Here is a 25,322-nt window from a genome sequence, read left to right as displayed (position 1 = left end):
CTAGAGATCCACAGAGGGAGAAAATGAGTCACGTATCTTAGAATAGTTTTTTATTCTTAAGCTTTTGACAACCTCCCAGGTGTCATCATCAGAGGAAAATGATTACACATTAAGGGAATCAAAGGCAATATACAGCTGATGAAGAATGGGGATGGGGGGAGAGGTTGTAAGGGGGGTTGGAGGTGGATTAGTAAGGTGGGGTTCGGAAGATGCACGTACCACACCCTCCCTTATCACTGTGGCATGTCAGAAAGTACAGTATGCGTCTTGTCCAGATCTGGGATCAAGATAGCACATAAACTGACAAACACTTTATGGACTGTCCTTTTCAATGCCAAAAACAAAAAGTTAACTGAGGGGACAAGAAATGCAGTTTACAGCATTCCATGCCGTGCTTGCCCAGCAGTATACATGGGACAAGCATCTAAAAGACTCACAACACGTATACAGGAACATCACAATACCATCAGAAGGAAAGACCACGGTAATGATTTACATACAAATAAGTTTCACTGGACACACTTTTAACTGAGATACTGTGAAAGTAAAATTCAGGGCCAAAGCTAAGAGTGGCAAAGAGCTAGCTGAATCGTGGGTGCCTAATGAAAATGCCATTAACAGGCACTTGGGCCTGAACCCAGCATATGCAGGCTTAAAAAGAAAAAACATCTAAATAATAAAAAAAGACTTTATGATCAACACCTTCCAAAACCCATCTTACTAAAAACTGGACCATATTTTGTGACTTGCTGTCTCTGCTTTAACATGGAGACACAGCATGTGCTCAAGTATTTCTCCTGCGCACTCCACCATTATTCCAATACCTAGCCTGGAAATTCAAGAAAGGAATATCAAGCATTTCAGAAACTTGTCTTGATCGCGTGATGTATGTTTCAGTGCACTCAGTGCCACTGCAGTAAGCAATCCATATAATTTTAAACAATCTGACGATGCTTAGGTCCATGTAACACTTATGTATTTGTCAGCGTTTTCAGAGAGACTGACAGTAAAGAAGAAAGAAGAACAGAAGAGAATTGCCCTAAGATTTGAGAACATATTGACAAATTTCTGTTCTCTGATTATGATCAGCATCAGTTGTACGGTTCCAGATTTCCCAATAAGCAAATGTCTGAGTCTCTGAAACAAACAGTGTGCATTTTGTGTAGACATATTATTGTCATAAGACAGACATTTAACAGCTCTAAGCTCTTATGTCTAAGATGATGTAGTATAGACAATATGTATGCTATTCTTGCTTTATTTTTATTTATACTCTATTGCTCATTTATATCTTGTGCCATCTCTGTTATGTTTATGTGTTTTGTGTTCACATCCTGGTAGCAAAAAGTGAAAGCAATTACACAGTATGGCCACACTTGCCATCATCTTACAGTCCGACTCCTGTCCTGTACAGTAATAAATAATCTGCAACCCCAAATCCAAACCCCTATACATGTGTCATTTACAGTCTTCACAGTCCTTAAACCACTGTGCAAATTGATACAGCAGACACTATATTATCTCACCTGAAACAAGCATGTTACAACCTGGACTGGTTTAAATCTTCTTCATTAATTCTGCTTAGTCCTATTACAGCATGCCTTCATCACCTTGAAGCCAAGAGGTAATCTGGCCTATCTCCATCCATCACCATACTGAAAATCAGATTAGCCGCTGGCATGAAGTTAAAAGCTGTCAGCAACTCGACAGCAAAGGCTACATTCTTTTGAACTTATCAAGCATAACCACAGCTATGACTAAGTTAAGCAAGTCTGGATCTGGAAGTGGTTCACACTTGACCAGATGTCAGCGGGTTGCTTTTGTTTATTTGGATTGGGATGTAACCAGAATAATTCAGATTCAACTATGAATTCATTCTAGAAACTGGCAGGACTTCTGAAGACATATCCAGGCTATCAGCTGTTAGTCTATGGTTTGTTCAGCTCTCATGAGTGCAATTAGTGCTCTTCATATGTTTAGCTGTGAGATGCAATTTGCTACTCACAAGAAATTTTTAAAGAAAGATGTATGTTGTCCTTTCTCTTTTTGGATCATGTTTAAACGAATTCAAGAAAGAATTGATTTATGGTCATCTATCCCAGTTGTCATTGTGTCAATTGTGAGTAGAACCTTAGACACAGCCCTAAGAGATCCTATCCATTGCTAAGATTTAGTTTTGCCTAAATCGTTCCCCTTCATCAGCTCACCATCTTTGTCCTGAGTCCACTGTGACTGCCTTAGATGTTGCACGCCTGAGGACAGTTCATTTTTTGTACCACTAAACCTCATGCTCCATTGTGTTGTGTAATCATATACTTCCTTGACTACTTCTGCTGTTTTTTGTAAAAAGCTACTGGACTTGGTTTGAGTCATCCCACCAAGGAACATTTTCTACAAAATTAGTTAAGATGTGCACGCAAACATTACGTAGAGCATAACACACATTTTTGGGAAAGGCTACGCATGTTTGCTTAATATAAGTCTGCACATGAAGTCTTTTAGTACCTAACAACCCTGAAGCATTAGGCAATTCTTTTCTTTAAGAGATGCCACCACCCCCCCACAGTCCCTCAAATGATTCCAATCTAACACTACCTTATAAGGAAAGCCAGCATTCCTGGAAGCCTTTTTAAATTCCCAAACAAATCCCAGCCTCTGCAGGGTTTGACCTTTTCCCCAAGAAAAGTGAAGTAATTACGTCATTCATAAATTCTCCAGAGGTGAGCAGGGGTCATGTGGATACAGTAGACTTTACGTTTCACTTTCTTTTCTTCTCTGAATGTGGGCTGCTGAGGATGCCCAACTGGATACGTGGGAGATGCCAGTACCTTTAAGCCATGGCAGGAGCTGGATGGTCTGTTTTTAAGCTCTTCACATTATATAGCAAAAACTAGTCTAGAATGTTTCACCTGGGTACTTAACTGTGAGGTGGAAATAACATGTTAAAAAGCTTTGTTTTTAATAAATATGTTTGCATGTCAGATATGGGTAAAACATTATTGCAATAATGTATACATTTAGGTTTTTCAAAAGTCTGGACCTGTGTACAAAGAAACTATTAACAATTTGGCTTTAACTAAAATGAGGAAAATAAGTTGAAAAAAATTTTAAAAGAAAACAAAAAAAAAATAGGAAAAGGCTTTGCTCTAAAAAAGTTTAACTGTTCAGAGTGCACAGAGAAGGATCAAGGAGACCTGCTGGCCAGTCAAACCGACATTTCCACAGTCTGCAGTTGATATCATTCAAAAAAGGAGTAATCCTAATTTGCTTGAAAAAACCACTGATGCTGAAAATGTACAATAAATAGCAGACCACCTCTCAGTGGTTATTGTGTCACACCATGGCTGTACTGTTCCAATAGCACAAATAATGATTTTTACCATACTCATTTTTACTCATCTCAGCCTTCAGTTGTTCTGTGGATTTCTGCAGTTACATCAGGGATAGGTAGGCAAAAATGAGATACGTGTAACTTTAAAAACAAGAAAAGTGACGTCTAAATACGGCAACATTGGCACAATAGCTAAAAGCAAAGCAAATCTGTGGTAAAAGGCAAGAATCAAAGTCATTGTACAAGTGCACTGAGTCAAAACACAAACTATGAAGGGCAGAAATAAGGGCCTAGGGAAAAATGGAGTTGGAGTAACGAAGGAAGAAGTCAGACCACACGAGACACAAAGCAACCAGGAATTCCAAAAACTACAGAAAGATGACAAGAATTTTAAAATATAGTATTGAATATTGGCCAAGTCCAATGGACGTCTGAAGACACTGTCGCCAGCCAATATGAAGTGCTACAAGCGGAAAGAGACTTGGTCAGCTGTGTGTCCCGCCACTCTGAGATTTCATGCAAGTGGACTTGAATGAAAAACTTTAAAGCTGTAAACTCTGATTCCATCACTGCCTCACAATTGTACCCTGACTATTTATTTCATCAGCCTGAATGTTTATGAATTTGCCTCATGGATGTTGCAGTGATTAGAATTACTAACTCACAGCTCCAGAGTCCTGGGTTCAAATACCAGTCTGGGCACTACAACAATAACAGTTTATTTCACGCATAGCCAAAAATCACACAAGAATGGCCCCAATGGGCTTTAACAGAGCCTGTTTTTTGACAGCCTCCAAGCCTTGACTCCCTAAGAAGACAAGGAAAGAAAACTCCCAAAAAATGAAAATCCTTGTAGGGCAAAAATGGAAGAAATCATGGGAAAGACATTTGAGAATGCCATGTAAGGTGGGTGCGCACTATTGGTGTAGCGTTTGCATGTTCTCCCTGTGTTCATGTTAGCTTTCTTTGTATCCTCTAGTTTTTCTCCCACATCCCAAAACGTGTATATTAGGCTAAATGATGATAGATAGATAGATAGATAGATAGATAGATAGATAGATAGATAGATAGATAGATAGATAGATAGATAGATAGATAGATAGATAGAACAAACTATGGGAGTAGCCTAAAAATGAACTGAATACATGTTCTGCTTTGCACACAGTGCTGCAGGGAAATACGCTAGGTACCCTGAGCCCAGTACTTGGAAAAAGCACATATGGAAATGAACTTATTTATTTCTAAACCTGTTTAATCACAAAGACGGACACCAGCCATTGGGCACATGCCAGGAAACAACAGTAGATAGTGCATTAGCCAATTAATAGTTTGTAATTGTGAAAATTTGCAGCACCAGGTCCCAAAAGATTTGGTGCAAAGGGGGATATTTATCATCGAAGGTTGCTTAAAACAATAAATAGACTGAGTAAGGGTGAAAGACTATCAAAAGAGGCTCATGGAATATTAGGAGCTTGCTTAGAAAAGTGTTTGAAGGATAAAACAAATCAGGAAAAGTAACAGTAATGCATTTACTGCACAGTGTATTTAAGTAATCACTTCATTAGATAGCATTGTGAACCCATTATGCTACCTTCACATGCTATGGGAGTTTTTGAAGCTCCCACTTGTGACCTCTCATCTTCCAGTTCCATTTCATTCTTAAGGTCCACATAAAAAAGCATTAGAAGATAGGCTTCATTTTGTCATGAATATAAAGAGTAAATGTAATAAAAGTGTACTGCATCCCTTCCAATACAATTCAACCACAAATGTCCCATTTCTCGGTGAGAAAGTCATTTTTTAATTTTATGTTATTAACTGAGGTTAAAGCTTGGCATTCTGTCACTTGGATAATTTGGAGGACATTGCCTTTGGAGGGTGTTCACAGGATATTTTCTAAGCATCACTCTGAAAGCACATAAATGCAGCATTAGCCTAGGTCCTCAGCCATTTACTGTACATTCCAGTGTGTTTGAGCTCAATAAAGGTACTGTTTTATCCTTCAAAAGATCCTACAGAAAACAGTCACTCATTCACCACTGTATTTTATTCTTCTGTCCATTTTTTAAACTCACATAACCAGTCAAGGGTACCTATATGAGGTAGCACAGGGCACAAAGCAGAAAGCAACTCACTCCATCAAAATTCACACATGCTGGACTATCAGGACAACTTTGTAATAAGGGATGAAAACCTGCACGGTTATGAGAAGAAAGTGCAAATTCCAAATAATCAGCCTCATCTCCAGCTTAATTTATTTTACCTGATTGTAGCTTTTGCTAAAATTCTTCTTATCACTTATTAAGCAAGGGAAGCACGGTGGCATAGTGGTAAAGCTGCTATCTCGCAGTAAAGACCTTTAGGTCCTGCCTGGGTGAAATCTGCATGTTCTCTTCATGTCTGCATGGGTTTCTTCTGATTGCTTCAGTTTCTTCCCACTGTCTAAATATCCACATTTTAGGTGGATTGGCTACGCTAAGAGTGTGTGAGTGAGATCACCCCATGATGGACTGTACAGAGTTTGTTCCTGCCTTGCACCCTATGCTGGCTGGGATGGTTCCAGCAGCCCCCAGAGTAACTGGGAATGTAGATTTACCTGCAGATTTTCAGGTATTATGTACAAAGAAATTCAGATCTTCAGAAAAATACACTTCATTCTAAGAGACTCGCGAGTTTCAAATTAAATACTTTTTCCAATAAATTGCACTCATCTGCATCAAAATTCTCACATCCCAAAACAACTGGATGTACTTTATAGATTTTGGCATGATAAAGTTTGCTTTATGGCATACTAGCTGTGCCCCGTGGCTCCCCCCGCGTATTAACGAAATAGGACAGTGAGGAGGGCCCCGCCCAGCTCCCCACTCCTGACGTCACGCTTCCCCCTCCCCTCAGCCTGCAGTCTCTGTCTCAGATTAGCATGAAAATATCGCTCCTGCAAGCGAGCCATGATTCTTAGAGCAATGAGAGAAGTCGCAAAATCAACCGGATTGTTCAAGCAAATTATAGAAAAAAACCCGATCTAAATCCGTTAAGTGGTTCTCTCGTGAAAAGCGGACAGACATAAAGACAGATGTTGGATTTTATATTTATAGAGAAGTCTTTTTCATGGTGAAAATAAGTATATTTTGAGCTGAAAACTGCCAGTCTTCCTCATTCTTAACATTAGTTGAGGCGGAAACAATCCAGATTAAGAATTTAGTACACAGTCATTGCTATCAATCAGTATTTTTCTCTCTCTTCTTATCCCTTTAAAATAGCCAGGAATTTATATTTAGAAAATTAGAAAGATGCCTTTTTAATTGTCCAGAAGAGAGAAAGTTGTTGTTTAAATGTTTTTCGACAGAAATATGCAAGGTCAGGTTGATCTATCCATGCAGATGGTAAAAGAATTTACACCATTCCTTTATTAAAAACAAAATGCCACAATTTTTTTGGGAACACAAAGGCGAAAAACTAAGATGAACTATCTGAGGAGCGTCTCTCTTCTTGCTTTGCACTCAGGTGTAACCTGTCTTTAAAAGTCAACTTCTTACATTCTGATTTGGAGCTTTTCCCTGAGACTGGGGGAGCGTTCTTTAATGGACGTGTGGAGGCGTTCCACTCGAACATCCCTTAGTGGAAAGTGGGGTGAGTCTGTGTTAGGAAACATCCAACATGGAACACCTTGAGAAGATTATAAGAGCAAAAAAGCTCCAAGTGACTACTTTTTGTTAATGATAATAATATTTAAAACAGTATTTGACATTCATAATTTTTTTAAGTCTTAAATTATTAGTGTAAAAATATTGTTTTTTTAAGGTTTTTTTTTTAAACTTCAATTTAAAAACTGAATGTGATAGAGCAATTCTTTTGCCAGTTTAGCATTCAGCGCCCTCAAGATATAAGAAAAGAAAATATTTTTTTTATTTTTTTGCGGACCAGTGTTGTTAAGCAAAGCTGGGGAACTGTCCATCTACATCCCACAGGAGGTATTATGCATATTTATATATCTTTTTAGGTGGAAGATGAGCCTCCATGAGACAGTATCATTGTTTTCCTTTTACGATAACATCAGGAACAACAATTTGATTTACTGTATATACTGTAGCTCCTTTCCTATGTTCAAATTGCCTAATACCTACAGTATATAAAAGACCAAAAAGGAGCAAATCTCAAGATAGCTCAATTAAAAGCACTGGATAGATACTATTATCAAAGTATTAAACACCAAATATAAAATAAAAAAGAAACACAATAAATTCTGTACTAGCACAGGCTAAGGATCTGCGCTGGTATCCCGAAGGTTGCCGGTTTGAATCCCCGTCACTGCCAAAAGAGATCCTATTCTGCTGGGCCCTTGAGAAAGGCACTTAACCTGCAATTGCTTCAGGGGCGCTGTACAATGGCTGACCCTGCGCTCTGACCCCAAGGGTTATGCGGGGGGGATTAACAACCATGACACTTGTCAGGGGCCCCGAGCTAGATAGGGGCCCGCCCTTTTTTGAGTTTTTCTTTTTTTCTGGAAAGGTCCATTATTAACACACATATTTGAAACACGAAAGGGGCCCGAACTCTGTCAGCTGCCTGGGACCCAGAATTTCCTAGGTGCGGGCCTGGGTTATGCGAAAACTAACAAATTCCTAATATGAGAAATTATATAAGGTGAAATAAAGAACAAAAAAAAAAAACAATAAACAGAAATAAAATACCCAGCACTAAATAAAAACAAACACGATTACACAGTTTGAGACTCCATGTTCCATTTAATGAATTCACCAGGACAATGGGGGTGAGTTAAGAGATGGGATACGAATGTCAGCTCAAACTGAATGCCATCCTGAATAAATGTGTTTGATTCAGCAGCTTGAATTACTTTGGGGATACCAGTCCATAATCTAGAGGTGAAGGCTCTGTCACCCACACAGCATTGTTTGGTTTAGTTTATAGCAAGAAGGCAGATAGGGCTTTAGTGGTGTAGAAGGTAGGCCATGTAAAACTTTATAGGTCAGCAACAGAATTTTATATTCGGTCCTATAAAACACAGGAGCCAATGAACAAAACGGGCATTATGCACTCAGTCAGAGTGAAGATATTGCTCCAGAGTTTTGAGTCGGGATAACAGATTAAAGGAGATAAAAAAGAACTGATGAATATGTGGTATTATTATTCTGGTAGTGTTTCAATAGTAATTATAAAGCTGTTTTCCACAGCTATTATCAGATTTTATTTTTCTATTTCCAGAAAGATCAGAGACACGTGCCCCTTCAGAGCCTATAGGCATGATGCCATTGTTTCACAGAGAACTCCATCACAAAGTACTTTGTAAGACACTCAACAATACAATGCAAGCCAGCACAAGATAAGAGGAGAAAATCAAACATAAACCCAAGATAACCCACAAAGCAATCCTGAGACTCTTTGTGGAACTGGAAAGCGTGTTGGCATCAAGTCAGAATGTTACATAGTGAAGTGTGTCTACACAGGAGTAAGAACTGCAAAATAAGCACTAGTATTGAAGGCACAAAAGTTTCAGTTGTAAAAGTAAGGAATGCCGTGTTACAAGATCTATAAAAAGAGCAACTTGGACAAACTGTGAATGCTGTAACCAACGGAGAGACAAAGACTAATTTTACACTGTCCTGTTGCCAGAAAGTCCATGCTACTTTAGGTCCTTGCCTTTTGTTTCACCCTTGTAGTTAACTAACCTATGAGCAGGTGTCCGTTCATGGACGTGGAGACCCCCTCATGGTGTTTGTAAAGATGAAAACAGCTGATAATGGTTTTTAGGTAAGACTTTAGGTACTGCAATAAACATCAATTACTCATTTACTAATATTTGACAAAACCTTAACAAGGGCTTCTTTGGATCTTCATAACACTTACAAAGCCTCAGTAAAGTGTTTCTTCATGTCTGCAATGTGACCTGAAAACAAACCATCACTTTGGAGTTGTCTGAGGTGGCTGAACTGAGACCCATTTCTCTTGAAATTACATATTTAGCATAAGCCTTATGAATTTACCTTCATAGCAACATGTCATAGCAAAATGATGACTAACAATCTACTGATGTTTTATAAGTGTTATGAAGGCCAGAAGATGCCTTTGTTACGGTCTTGTTACATAGAAGGGAATGAGTAAATAAATGTTTTTTTGCAGTACCTAAACTAAAGTGTTACCGGTTTTTAAAAATGAGTTTAAATGTTGAGAATATCAGTTGGGAAACAGGGAAGAAAAAGGCTGTGTAAGTGGAATGTCAATAAAATAGAATGAATGTAAACATGAGCAAAGTGAACAGACAAGGTTAAATTCAAAAACCAGGCCAAACAAAAGGTTAAAGTCTGATACAACCTTAACAACAAGTAGCATATACTGAAAAATGAAAAAGTAAAAAATCTGAAATATGAGAAAACAAGAAAAAAACATTTTGTAAAATCTACAAGTCAAGGCTGACTTGAAGAATAAATGTCTTCAAGTTTTTACAGGATGTATTGTGATGGAGTAACAGCCCATCCATGACTGGTACCTACCTTATGTCTGATACTACCTGGTTAGTCACCAATGTTTACACAAATCACAATGATGATAAATGGGTTTGTTAAAAAATGAACATGCACATACAGTATAACCTTCTAGCTGTGGAGAGTGTATTTAAAGAATGAAAGACCAGTTATACACTTCAACTCCTTTATGGAAACCAGATAAATGTGACATGCATGCTTCTATTTTTCTACAAACATGATTAGCTGATACATTTTTACACTTTTATTAAGAACAGCAAAAACATAAACTCTCACAAAACAAAAAAGTCACAATTTCTAAAGCCTTCATCTGGTTGAATGTTTTCAAAGGTGTTGGTCATTTAGAGACAGACAAAAAAATAACTACTACTACTATGGCTGACATGAAAACAGCCTCACATCTGCAGCTTTCCACATTCAAATTCTGACTCAGATACCATGTGGAATTGGCATGTTGTACTGCCCGATTTTCACACGATATCCAAAAAAGGTGTTTATAGTAAGAATTCTCTTTATTTTTCATTAATTTGATTTACACCTTCAACCAAGATGATGTACCAGACCAAGATACATTACAAATATTTCAGCGTATTCTTTACCATTTGAAATTAGACAGGTTATACAGTATGACTTGTACAATGGATGAGAGGCATTAAGAAAAGTACTTTAGTGACTAGAAGAAGAAACATACGTAAAAGGCAATACTGAAGCCAAGTGTTCGTCCCATCTTTTGTCTATACAAGAATCAGAAACAAGAAATTTTAATTGAGAGTTCACGTAATATAAATCTTTTGCCAGGAATCACAAACTAAACAAGTATGATAAATTTGTTTTTAAAGGTCAATCCACAATCTCGGATAACCAGGAATGGTGTTGCTATCCAGTAATGCCAGATAACAATACCATAGCCACTGTACACAAAGATTTAAGGTATGAAATATATTTAACAAACAGGAAAACTCCCTGTAGGAAAATACAAATATTAGATTTGGGATCTCCAATGTCAAAAACCATAAACAGAATCTAAACCTGCCATGAAAAGGTTCAGAAAAAGTCAGGAAATTTTTAAAAAGAAAGCAAATTATAACAACTTGCACACAGTGAGTCAGAGCTGGTGGTTTATCTGGAAAATATGTGTAATTTAGTTCCACAACACAGCCACATGGCCACATGGCTACTAAATATTAAAAATAATTGTTGTTGCCCAAAAACAACAAGCATATGATGCATCCAAGAGCACAGTCAGGTGTACATTATTGTTACAGTGGATTTATTAATTATATGACTCGCGTGAGTGAGTTGATGAGAGTTTAAGTGGTATAACAAATACTGAATACTCTACAGTTTTTTTTCCATACACCTAGAATATATTAGTATTAAGAAACCATCAGGAAAAGTATAAATTAAACAAAAGAAACATAAGTAAAGGAGTGAACAAGCGAGGACAATAAAACAGCAAATACTTTAAGAACACATTGTGGCAGACGGATGGCTGCTCAACCCGGCCGGGAAGCCCAAACTTGAGAAGGATGTGGGAAGGCAGCTACTGTGGGACAGTGCCTCCTCCAAGACGCCAGATGGCGAGTTCCCGGCAGCATAACGGTGCCCTGGATTCCCGTAGAGCACCATGGGATTTGGAATTTGGCTTCTCAGCCCTTCTGGATACCGTGGGTGCCGGCAGGAGACGCTGCCAGGGGACTATTACTATTGAGTCACGGGATGGAAGCCCCAAAGTACTCCTGGGCTGAAGAAAAATGCAAGTTCGTCATCTGAACTGTAAGTGCTGGCAAGTCACGTGAACAGAAGAGGAGAAGCACTTCCGGGTCAAGGACTATATAAAGGACTGCTGGAGACCCAGCCAGCGAGCCAGAGTTGGGAGGTAGAGTACAGAGCTTGCTAGGAGGTATGGAGGGGAGATTTGTGTCAATTTATTGTATTATTAGTATTGTATTGCCTGTTTATGGTGCCGGAGGTGCTTTTGGGCACTACTACAAGAAGAAACATAATTAAATACCTTCTTGGTGATTTTACCCTGTGTTCAGTGTGTCTGTATGTTGGGTTAAAAAAGGCAACAGTGACCTCTAGCGTCTTACAAGACTAAACCAACTACCCCTCTGGGCCTGCCTGTACAGGCCTTGGAACCTCTGACTACAATGAAGGGTAGCTCACAACTTACCCACCTTAAAGTACCAAATCCAAATGCCCTCCATCAATCACTTCCTTGTTCTACACTCAACTAGTCTCTCAACACAACAAACCTTTAAAATCTCACCCTGAGATCACTTCCCAGGTCATATGTGGGGCTAGGAACCCCACCATGAAAGTCCTAGGTTTATTTCCTACAAGTATAAGGTCCAGCTCTTGAAAAAAAGGTCCAAATACTCCTGATCACTCCCTGGTGGCATGTTCTCCTCAATATGCAGCAGAGACCTCTATATTCTCTCTAATGGCACCCTGTTGCTATATACCAACCAGGAGCATTTCTTGCATTCTTTCACCTGCCCCCACCCCCCACCATCCTTTTACTTCTGTGCCGATAGCGATAATTAGTTGCCAGGTATTCTATAATACCATACCAGGTGTAACTTTTCTGCATACTGTGTGACATTTCTACCAGTATGTGATCTTCCCTCCTTCCAATGACACATCTGAATGTCCTCTTTTAGTGGCACAGTGCCCCCTGTGTCTACAATTCCCCTATGTACCAGTGGAAACTTCTTACTAGACATAACATTATGGAATACTGTTAATGAGGAACTCATGATTTAAGGAAATGCCGTTGTGCAGAGGGATGGACATACAGTATGCTCCAGAATGTCATGTTTTAATGACTGAATGTAAGTGCACAACTTTGTTTCATCTTTTGTGAAATTATTGCAGCTGGATGTAGGGCAAAACTCAAGCAAGAGTTGATCGGAAGTCCCCACAAGTAGAGAGTAAGCCGGCTTCCTCTATCTCCAGTGAAACAACACCATATTTGTTGTTAAACATCAGCTTAATTACAGTTTATGGAAATCTGTGGCTTCCTATGGAAAAAAGTCCAGAAAGAAAAGATCTCAAAGTACATTCCTTAGACATCCAAAACAACTGCTTAAGAATAGAGGTTATCATGTTTAAAGGCAGCTGCAAAGGCATGGCATGGTCTGTGTCTACAGCTATTGTGCTCTTTGAATTCCAGGAAGACTTCCAATTGCTCATCTCATATTATTTGCTTGGTGGCTTAATGAGGAGACTCATAATGTTTATCGTGAGAAGACAGCCTGTATGAACATCCAGCAAAACATGACAATTACAGCACAGCTAAAATTATTTTCAGCTGCACAACAGAGATAATGGAATGTTTACAAGGGCGGGTGAAGAGCGAGGATGTTCCCCTGTCAAAAAGGAAAATCCCACTTCACACCCCTTTGTCATTTCTGTTCAAGTCACTGCCACACCCCTTGGATGTTTGAGTGTGGGTCAGACAGCTCTTTGGCCAAAAGGGATCTCCGCCAAAAAAAAAATAAATTAAATTAAATTTAAAAAATTACAACAATACATTTTGAAATACAGCATAAACACCCAGCTACTCACTGGCCATCATTAAGATGGCCAAACCCAATGAATAAACAGTTCAGGTCCAATGCCATAATAAGATGCATTGTATTTGTACAGTCTAATGCTTATTTTATTGATAAAATGATATTTTAATGGGCTTCTTAAACTCATTATAAACTACAAAGAAATCCATCTTGAGGAAAGTGTGCATTATTTGAAGGAAAAACTGAATGAATTTTGCCAGAACTTGAACTAAGTGCTTCATTTTCAGGCATTCAGTTAAGTGAAATGGACAAATCAGGTCTTACCAACTAGGGAAATGGAGGCAGTGTAAAGCCTTCTGTATGGACACTCTTCCATTTATTCTTATCTGCAACTGTGGTAATTTTCTTTTTTAACTAAGGCTTTATTAAATGATCTAATTACCAAATGTAGTCTGCTGCACTACTCTTAAATAAACAAGACAAAGTCATTCTGAAATGGTAAGGGGTACGTTTGCAGCTACAGAAGGAGACCTCCTACATGTACAGTAGCCTCTTTGGCTTCTTTTGCTGCTGTCAGTATTTCTCTTCTTGCCCTGGAAATGGTTAATAATCTTCAGGCTCCGATGATTTAACAACTGCGACATGAAGTCAGAACAGCTCTGCTCTCTCATTCCTGACCTCCCGGCATCCCACACACCAAATAAGGGCAAAATCCTCGAATTGCGGGCCTCTGACTCACACAGACTGCCAGGCACTGACGCTTAGTAGTTCCAGCAGAGCTCATCACTGTGGAGAGTCACAAAAAAAGATTTACAAAATTTGCAATGGCGCTCCATGTACAATACCCCTCCAAGTAGGAACATTCCAGCCTCCACTTTTTCATAAGAGCTGTCTGATCAGATCTCCAGATAAGGTTCTAAATCTGGTGGTGAGATCACCATACCACTAAATTCCACAATAAATGACGGGAGTGACTCTAGACACAACTATACTCACACACACACACACACTCTCTTCTGTTAATTAAAAACTCTAAAACTGAGCCTTGTGCTGCTATTGACTTGAGATGTACAGTACAAAGGCAGCGCCTAGGTGCGGTGTGTGAAAAAAACAGCAAAAACGGCCAAGGACGGCTCAAATTACATGATACAATTTTTCAGTTTTATATATCAGCAACTAAGTACAGCAAGTATCATATATCCGTCTATTCATCTAAATCAACTTCATCAGTTTCATGGTCATCATGCTATCAGCTGTCCCAGCTTCATTAATTAAAAGGCATTGACCAGTCCCCATGTAGGGTGCCAGTCCATCACTGGGCACTCACACACACCCCCCCACAGAACAGACCAATTTAAACTGCCAACAAGTGTTCAAACGGATTGAGAATTAGTCCACTTCTAATAGCGTGATTTTATTTTCTCAGTTCATAAAGTATACTGGCATGTGTACTGAATTCATGTAATTTATTTAAATTATCGGCCATCCTGGAGTTTTGTATTTTTTACCAAAAAGTCATTTTTCCACATGGCATCCAATAATGACCCACAGACCACCTAAGAAGTCATGGCTTGTATTTCTGAATTTAGCATACATGTGTATTTGCTTTTCTGAAATTGCTTTCAAAAGAGAGATATTTACTGTACTCATTCATTTATAAGTCCCTGTTTCTGGTTCTACCCAACCGACTTGTGAATCTACTTTAGTTGACCTCTTGCTGTTTCATTGCATTAGAATTTTTGCCATCTTGATACAGTTATTGATCAATCTGCTTACCAACCTTGGTCATTCTAATAATTTCCAGCCTCCTGTCCCTCTCCAAGAATATGTCACAATCATAAATTATTGGCCAATACCAAACTCTCAAAGAGTGCCCGGCAGTCAGTAGGTGGTAGCACATGAGGGTCCCTGACAGAATTGAAATAAGTAGGTAATCAGACTGTTTCATGGTACTCCAAAATTAAAGTTTACCACAAGACCATGATGAAATATCTTGTCCAACAGTAAAGGTTTTTTCACAAATTGATTCTTTCAATAATCAAACAATGTGGTTTTACTGCTTCAGTTACTCCTTCAATAAATTTCAGAACAGACATCTATCTGAGTGATATTGCAGGCCAAAACATCTGTAAAAATCTGTAAAATCTAATTCAAGGTCTGTCCAGCAGCATTGGGCAGAAGTTAGGGGCCAACACCGGACAGACATCCAGTCAATTATAGATTCCACTTACATCACAAGCATAACATTAGAAGAATTATAGTTTCAAAAATGCAACCAAAGAATTTCAGGAAAGCCATAACACAGATTCATAACAACCTGGCCCAGAGACCTATTATAAAATGGAGGACTGGAAGTAACATTAGCAGTTCATCTCAGAAACACAGAACTCTGTCATGCTATGGGTGTAGCTTATACATAAAAAGACTTGTGCTTACCCTTTATTGTGATTGGTATTCCTTATTTTTATGAGTATTTCTGAACCAATATTGATGATCTTTATATGCAGTTATAGGGTTTTTTGGTTTGCACAATTCATTTCTGACATTGGTTACTTTCTTCAATGTTTTCAGTGAGTTACAAATATTTAGAGTCATATTTTAACAAAATGTTTACTTTCATGCTTGTCACCATTTTAGTAGTGTGCAGATGTGAATTTCCCCTTGGGATTAATAAAGTATCTATCTATCTATCTATCTATCTATCTATCTATCCGATTGTTGGGGGTGTGGCCTCAGAAGCTGCAGCACTTGATGTCATTCACAAGAGGGATTAAAAATGTCACCTATGATGACCTTTCCTCATTTGAGTTTGTAATAAATTCAAAAAGAAATCTCTGTGGTTGTTGTTGTTCTGTTTATTAGCATTAATAAATAATTTTTTGATTCAAAATTGGCTTTTGATTTACAAGTAGGCTTTGACGTTGACCTTTATTTCCCCGGTAACCTACATTGTTCAAAGTTTGCCTCCTAATATGGCAAAGATAACATCAAGTAAGAGGATTTAAAGAAAAATGAACCAGGGGTTTCTGTGTGAATTAAAGAAGAATACGAACAGACCACTGCACTGATATTTAGAGTCTTTAGTAAGGAATAAAGATCATTTTAGCTGATTTTAAATTTCTAGTTTTAGCCATTTCTTTGAAGAAATAACAATGATTCTATGCAACAATGGAATCGATAAGGCATACCTACCTCATATGGTCAGTTGTGTGTCCCACTATGCACACAACATGCAAAAATAAGCAAATGTTTATTAAATGAAGAAATGTGAACAGAGAGCCCAAAAAACAATCATTAGAATGTTATGATAAAAAGAGGCTCCACAGTGGTGGAGATTATTGGAATTTATAAGAGAGGTGAAAAAAATTAAGAGTGAGTTATGCAAGATCTGTAGCTTAACAAATAAAGCATTCAACGGGCCAATTCTCATTTGAATGTGCTTCTTCAGTGGCTTTAGCTTAGACTAGACCTTACCTTGGATGCTCCTACTTTTCTAATATGGTAAGCCTTCTTCATTTTATCCTCTCTCATTTGCATCTCTTCCTCAAGGCTGCTCTCACTGTCACTGTTCCTGTGCAAAAACAGAAAGGACATAATTGGTTAATGCAGAAACTGAAACATCCATCAGGTCATCTTCTCAGCCTGGGAAAGCCCACTGATTAATAATCAAATTTTAACGGCTCATTTGAATTTTCTAAATTTATGACTGCCACTTTACACATATTAACAGCATGTTAATGGTAGCATAGTGTTGCTACTCTGTTGCTACCTCTGAGTGCCCATTCTAATTTATCAGTTCATGTGGCACTCCTCTGTTCAATGACTGCTCATTTTCAAAGATTTTGATGATGTCCTTGCACTTCCACACTTCCACACTGTCTTGCACAAGAGAAATTTGAGAGTAGCGTTCTCTTTCTATCATAGCTTCAGATGGTCTGCCTTCTACATATACTGCTAGCTGTAAATTTTGGTGGAGGTAGAATAATTTCATTAGGTTAGGCCCTTCAATTCCAGAAAAGGGAAATCTTAATGCTACAGCATTCAATGACATTCTAGAGGACTGTGTGCTTCTGATTTTGAGGCAGCAGTTTGGGGAAGGTCCTTTCTTATTTTATTCTTATGACAATGTTTCGATACATAAAGCAAGGTCCATACAGAAATGATATGCCAAGATTGGTGCAGAAGAACTTCCCTGCCCTGCACCATGTTCTGACTTCAACCCCGTTGAACACTTTTGGGAAGACCTGGAATGCTAACTGTAAGGCCAGCATCAGTGCCTGACCTCACTAATGCTCTTGTGGCTGAATGGAAGAGAATCCTCACATCCATGTTCCAAAATCTAGTGGAAAGCCTTCCTAGAAGAGTGGATATTGTTTTAACAGCAAATGGAGGGCCAACTCCATACTAACGTCCATGGTTTCAGAATTAGAAATTAGGGTGTGATGTCTGGTTGTCCACATAATTTTGACAAATGTAGTGTACTACATTCAAGATGGCCATAATAAATAAATCCTTCTATATAAAAGCGGTGGGGATTGTCCTTCTGTCCCGTGTGTGCTACGCAGGCGCGGAGTTTCACACACGCCCCGTCCATTTTACAATGCACGATGGGATTTGTAGTTTCGTTTTTCCAGGTAAAAGATGATTTTCTACTCCAGACTGTGCGATATCTTCTTCTTCTTTCTTACTATATAAAAGCGGTCGTGATTGTCCTTCCGTCCCGTGAGTGGAAAGCGTAGCGGTATTCCGCTTATCACAGACTTACTACTTGCAGCTTGCGGTACGAAGTGACATGATGGGAGCAGAGTTCTGGTGCTGCCATCGTTCCCTTGCTTTTGTGCGCTATGCGCTGGAAAAATAGACAAAATTATGTCTCTGGAAATAATTAATGTTGATGGAGTACAAATGCCTCACCTCGTAGTAAATATCAGGGGGGTTCAAAAGCGCGACCTCAATATAGAAAAAAAGTTGAAATTTCATCACAAAAATAACAGAAACTACGAGTATTAAAGTAATACCGCTCAAATGCAATATAACCAAATGAATGAGTTTGTATAAAATATCAAATTGATCTACATATTGAATTGCCTTAAGAAGTGGTCAACTTAAAAGTCGGTCGCCTTAAAAGGCGGGTGAGCCTAGTAATCTCAACAAAATCTGATGACTTATTTGAATTATCAATGATAAACCGAAGTCCCTTTATCATGTTTATGTACTGTATGTATCCAATGTATTTCTGCTTAAATGTAATTAAGCTGCTAAAATAAAGAATATTTTTTTAATTTTATACCATGGGCAGCTGGTAATTTTGATAAAATAGCAAAGACCCTCCCTCATGTTTGTCTCCTATGTTGCCATGACCTTCGTGTTGGACAGCTGGTGAATCAAAAATTGTCTTCAGTATCATGGGGAACACTTAAAAGAGTAGAAGACATTTCCAAAGTGTTCTAGCTGTTAGTTTATAAAACAATCATTGACATTTTCTGGCACTGATTTTGGGATTTCTGACTTCTAGAACCTGCCATTATGGACGTATTAGTTTAATTAAACACTTGTTTATTGTTCTGACCCTATTTTTTTTGCTAATTATAGACTGCACTGCCAAAAACATTTATTTTAACCCTGCCTTGTCTCTCATGTTAGGAGTCAAATGTGTTTCTATATAATGCAAAATGTCTGAGTCACATGTCTTATCACAGAGTGGCAGTGCTTGACACAAGGTGCCCCATGGACAAGGTTCCAGTCTATGGCCTAACCAATCTCACACTGGTACCAATTTAGAGTTCCCAGTTAATCTAACCTGTATGTGGGAGGAAATGTCAAGTATTAGGATGAAAACCTACACATGCTTGGGGAGAGCATGCAAATCCACATTCACAACAACTGTTCGGATCCTTCCAGATTATTTTTTTATTCATATTTTGGAAATGTATGCCATGTATTTTATTTATTATTTTTATTTTATTGCTACATCATTGCCAGTCATGTGGCCCATGTAGTGCAACACGTGATGTCATCATGCCCATCATCTCAGTTTTGGGATATTCTAAATGAGTGCTTGTTTATATTACACGGTGCCACCAAAAGGGCAAAGTAACACACTGTGGGTACTCTGTGGTCATCTACCTCCTTATATGGCTGAAAATAATCCAAAAGTTCATATTTAACAAATTACAGTAGGGAGAAAAATTTGTGTTACTGATCTCTTATGTCCAACTGAAAATTAATGGATTATTTGAGAAAAATTTAAAAAATTATGCTGAATTAATTCAATAAAAAATAAAATATTTAACATTTAAATGTAATGTAATAAAAACATAAAACATAATGTATATAAAATGTAAAAATACTTCTTTTTGCATAACATTTTTATCTTAAACTGTATACCACCCACATTAAATTTGTTTGCAAGTTTTGAGGTTTTTTTTGTTTTTTTTTACAATTTTACAGCTTTATTTTAGCTCATCCCACCTTACTGTTAATATTTCCCATTTCTTTCAGGCAGTGCTCACTACAAGGCCTTTTGCAGGTTCACTTACCTCTTGGAATCTTCTTTCACATTAGCACGTGTGACTGGATTTTGTTTTCGAAATCGAATCGCTTGTTTCTGTTTGGCGTAACCTATGATAAAGAAGACAAATTGTTAAATAAAGCTTAAGGTATACTGAAGCATGTTTACATCTATAGGTGTGTATGTATGAGTCATTTTCCTAATGGTATCAAGTACACAATACACAATTATTTCATTTGCACCTCATAATCTTTTTCTAAAACTGTAAAGAGACTAAATAGAATTCAAAGAACACCTTAAACATTACTAAGAAAGCTTTCAATTCTGGCAGCACAGTTTTCATACCAAGAGATGATTAGCAATGGAGTTTTAATGACACATACTGTACTAGCCAAATAAGCATACAGTATGTCTAAACATTTGGCCAATTTGTTTATACTGGTTTTTATGTCTGAAGAATATTCTGCATATGGTCATAGCCTTGGTAAAGAATTAAAGGGAGCCTTAGATGGAAAAGTGAAGGCCACCAAGCTGAAGCTTCCACAGTAGTGGCCACATTACCTGCCACTAGCAAATTGGGTTTTACACATGGTATCTGCTGTTCAGGCTGGAAAGACATGCTAGGGTCATGATGAATGGAGTTCGCAAACTGGTATGTACACCTCACAGACAGATAATCTATTTGATCTGTTGGATCCAAGTAGCTTCAACATGGGATATAATTTTGTGTGCCAGAAAAGATCATGCAAGAGGCATCATGACAGCTAACACCTATGTCACACATTTCCTGAAGACATTTGATTTCAAAGAACTCATAGGTTGTGCCGTCTTTGTTGGTCAATAAAAAAATAAATCTAGCTTGATCTCAAGTTTCTAAAAGACTCCAGTAATCATTTTGATGTAAATTAAGTGAGAAGGACTTCATTTTGGACATCTTTAGATTTTTAGGTGTATACCTTATTAAATACTAGCTGTTCCCTGTGGCTCCACCTGCGTATTAGTGAAACAGGACAAACTTTAAAAATCAATAAAAAAATTTAAAAATTTGTATTGAGAAGAATTTATATTGATAGCTTTTGTATCTGAGGGCCTCTTGAAATACAATAATTTTGGTTTTGCCATCAGGGGCGAGAATATAGCTGTGATCTCTTTGCCAAAAATGTAAAAAGTTTTGCAAGTATCTCTGGCCAAGCAGAAGGCAAGTACATTGCAACATCATCCAATTGTGCAGCTCTGATGGGAGAGCGTCCCCCACATGGGGAGAAGAGCAAATGGCCGTGAAATCTCTGCCAATGACCAGGTACCCTCTAAAACACACATAGCTGTGATCTCTCTCTCAAAAACGTTAAGCGTTACTCTTTAGCAATCTCTAGATGATAATGTCTGCTGAACAAATAGGTATTGCTAGCTAAGCTGAGGCAACGTACACTCCAACACGTGGTGAGAGGTATAGTGAATCAAATGGGGGCTGGTGCGTGAGTGAGGATGGCCCCGCCCGGCTCCCTACACCTGAGGTCCCTCCTCCTCCTCCCCTTGGCCCATAGCCTGTTTCTCGGAATAAATCTGTGCTGCAACCAAACTATAATACTTGATGTGAGAAGTTGCAAATTCAACTGGAATGTTCAAGCAAATTATAGAAAAAAACCCAATCTAAATCTGTGAAGTAGTTCTCTCATGAAAAGTGGACATACAGACAGACAGATGTTAGATTATATATACTGTATATAGAGATGTTACTACCCAAAAATTTGTAAATTCCATAATATATCATTTTACTCTTATCACCCACCCATAAGTGGTACGAATGGTAAATTCCACTTTCATGTAGTCTGTCCTTGTTTTCAGCTTTGCCCTTCCAAAGGAAAGTGCAACATCTCTGGGACTCACAAATCAGTCATCATCAGCAAGACATGTGTTACTGAGAGCAGCAATGTCAATTCTATAACAAGCTAGCTCCCTGGCTATAAAGGTTGATCATCTCTGGGATATCGCTGTCTCGTCTCTGTCCATAAGGATGCATATATTTTTTGTTTTGATCACATGAATGGGTTAGCTGCCAGCCATGGCCTACTGGCCATTTTGGGTGGTAATTTGGGGGGTAATTAGTAGGACAGGCATTGTCCCTTACTTGGTTGAACAATGCTATCCCTAAACAGGGCTGCCCAATCGTCTGGTATGCTGCCGAACACCCTTGCTGCCTTTATTCAAAGAAGAGCAACCACTCATCCACAGACCACCTACGAACAGGTCTGGGACTACAACTGCCAGTTGTAACCTCCACCTGTTGCTTTGCCCTTCTCCCTTCACTGCTGGACTTGGAAAACAACTCTGCACAGGAAATTATTTAAGTGGGTGTCTCATTGCCTAAGGACAATCTCACTCTCTCAGCTACAGATATTAGGAAAAAATAAAATCATAACAAATAGCAATCCTCTTGTAGGAGCTTTCAGAAAGGTGATAGAGTTTTTACCAGCTTGCCATCAGGGCTCCATCCTAAATTTTTTCTAGGGCTTTATTGCTTTAGTCTTAAGGTTATCACCAGCAAAGTAGCTGGGAGATGGAATGGAAATGTCTATTGTCCCATACAGACTCAAGGATCTGCTCACTGTCCACTTCAACAAGTTGACTGGGGAAATAAAAACACTGTTTAAAATGTCTTAGCAGCATTAATCTGTTCCTTCATACTACATACAGTGTAATATAAATAAATGTAAAGTATTACACATAGGAATTAAAAATGATTGATACACAATTGGAGGTGTGATGGACATCCAGGGGGGTTATGCCCCATAAGGACATCCTGTGGATGGAAGGACCGGAGGAGAACACACCTTCACAGCAATACTTCCCCCGGAGCACAACAGGGCAACCTCACTGGACTGCATTGGGAACACGGGCTTGGAGCTTGGAAGCTCAGTGCTATTGGGGCCTATGGTCTCCGCCAGGGGGTGCCTGTATAGTCCAGGAGCCCTGGACTGCAGCACTTCAACCACGGCCAGAAGTGCTGACGGAAAAGGATCGAGGTGCACCTGGAACACTTCCGGGTGCCTATGCAGCACTTCCGCCACTCTCGAGAGTGCTGCTGGATGCAGATCAGAGTGTACCTGGGATACTTCAGGGTGTAGTATTAAAGAGGCTGCCTCACTCTGTTCAGGGAGCCAAAGTTGGGAGGAGGTGAACAAAGCTTACAGAAATGGAGTAGAGGTGGCAGGAGAAAGAGAAAGTGAGAAGGGAAAAGGACTGACCAGTAATTGTGGATGATGGACCACTGTGATGTAGAGGCAACTAAAAGTAAAGAAAGTGTTGCTTAAGAACTTGTGGCTCCGGTTTTCTTCCAAAGATATGCAGATTTGGGGATTTGGTGACGCTAAAATTACGCTAGTGTATGTGAGTGCTTGTATTCACCTTGCGATGAGCTGATGCCTCTTCCAGGGATTGTTTCTGCCTCATGCCCAGTACTAGCTGGAATGGGTGCATCCCTGGATTGATGGACTTAATCATTAAACATCCTTTTCAGAGAGGATAAGGTGTCCTCAGAATTTAATGAATGTTACAGGTAATTCAAAAGACAGAAAAGCCGAACATTTTCTCACCATGATGATATCGTGCACTTCCACCTTGTAGAATCTTCCAGATTTACGTAAAGTACATGCACAAGTATGAACAGTAAAATGCTTGTGTAGCAGTAGCGTCCGCTGAAAGCATGCGTCACGTCACGTGAAGTATAAACCTGGCCTTAGAGGTTTAATGTAATGTCACTGATTAACAGTCTGTCCATGGGGAACAGCCTCTTCATGAGCAACTCAATGTCAAAAAACGTAGTCATTGTTCGCCCTTGTAAATCCGCCATGGTGAATTGGAGAAACAAAAATGCGCAAATCATGTGTATGATTGTAGAATAAATGTCAGAAATATGCACTCAATCAGTTCAGCACGATGCCACTCAGCAGAATGATTAACCCATCCATCCATCCATCCATTTCCTAACCCGCTGAATCCGAATACAGGGTCACGGGGGTCTGCTGGAGCCAATCCCAGCCAACACAGGGCACAAGGCAGGAACCAATTGTAACCCGATTGTAGTTATTCAAGAACTATACCCTACTCCTTCACCATTGACCAGTTCTGTGAATTTTTGGGTCCCCCTTGTATTCTTAAAATATATGAGACTGAAATGGAAAATTTTATTTGAGGTACAGAAATGATTTTCACCATTATTTTCTCTTAGTCTAGTCATTGGAAGCCTATATGTTTTATCACAGCCATCTTCCATTACATAGCTACAATTGTGCCAGCTAACAGATTACTAAACATCTAACAATTCCTGTATTCATGCCTGTAGAAACATTTCTTCAAAATAATAGAAAAAACATGACTTCCAGTCATCAGTGTAAACTTTTCCTAAGTTGTTTATTTTAACTTTCGTCAAACATGCTAGTGTTACGTCAATTAAATTTAGTGAAATTGCTCCACTCCTCATAAGAAAATCCAGAAGGATTTACTTTTATTAGTTATGGTTTTGGTTAGTGCTCCAGAGTCCTGAGTTCATATTCTAGCCTGATCACTGCATGTTATCTCCATATCCCTTGTATTTATTTCTCCAGCTCAATATGCCTCCCTCTTAAAACCCACTGTACACTTTCATTCTCTGATCACTCTCATTCCATATGGTAGATGGCTTCAGGCTGTTGAGATCAAGCCTATCAGGTGTCATAACAGTATTTAAATTTAACATCTAAACTCTATTGTGCTGGACTTGGATAAGGTGGGGTTCCAAACTAATTGCTTGTATTGATGTTTTATTTCTATGAATCCCACCAAACCAAATTCTTTGCAAATTTCGTACTATGGCAATTATAACAACTAAAAGTAGAGCAGAAATGGACATTATTCTGACTTGTAATTCTAAACTGGCCCAAACTGAACAAGTGTGCATGTAACAACGGCCCATCCAGACATTCATTCCTGCCTGGAAACTGATACTACTGGGTTAGACTCTGGCACCCATGTTGTAATAACAGGAAACATGAACTAATGAAGTGTCTTGTACAAGGAGAATTTAACTTACACTTACTTTATTATTTACTATTACTTTTATTTACTAGCAATGCTACCCATATAAGATGGGTTGAAAATTAAGTAATCAATGCAGACCTCAGCATTAACATTTGCAGTGCAATATGCAATGCTTATTTTTCTGTTATATGCCATTTGGTATGAGTTTTGTTAAAGCAGTGTTAATGTTTGTGATCTTATTACTAAAAGTTGTAAAATCTTTTTAAAGTGATAGAGACATAGCAACTAGGTGGACACACAAGTAAATACACTGACACTCATCCTTTTATTAAGGTGGATTGTGTCAATGATAAAGATGTGTACGGCTCATCTCAACTTTTAATAAGTTGAGAGTTAAAGATGCTAAGATTTCCATTGGGTGTGATGAGAAAGGATAGGATTAG

The 25,322-nt window shown here is 38.6% G+C and overlaps 1 protein-coding gene across 1 annotated transcript in view; it reads right to left on the bottom strand.

Annotated features, from left to right (window-relative positions):
* The window catches only part of LOC120542863, a 97,033-nt gene that overhangs the window by 43,388 nt on the left and 28,323 nt on the right, over window positions 1-25,322 (bottom strand). Inside the window, exons 2-3 of the mRNA XM_039775566.1 lie at window positions 19,892-19,973; window positions 16,827-16,923 (exon numbers count right to left, since the gene is read on the bottom strand). Of these exons, the coding sequence (XP_039631500.1) occupies window positions 16,827-16,923; window positions 19,892-19,973 (179 nt within the window). The remainder of the gene's footprint in view (window positions 1-16,826; window positions 16,924-19,891; window positions 19,974-25,322) is intronic.

The sequence above is a fragment of the Polypterus senegalus genome, chromosome 13 (assembly GCF_016835505.1).
Source record: "Polypterus senegalus isolate Bchr_013 chromosome 13, ASM1683550v1, whole genome shotgun sequence".
In the NCBI taxonomy this organism is placed as follows: Eukaryota; Metazoa; Chordata; class Cladistia; order Polypteriformes; family Polypteridae; genus Polypterus; species Polypterus senegalus.
This window is presented reverse-complemented; position numbering and strand designations above follow the sequence as displayed.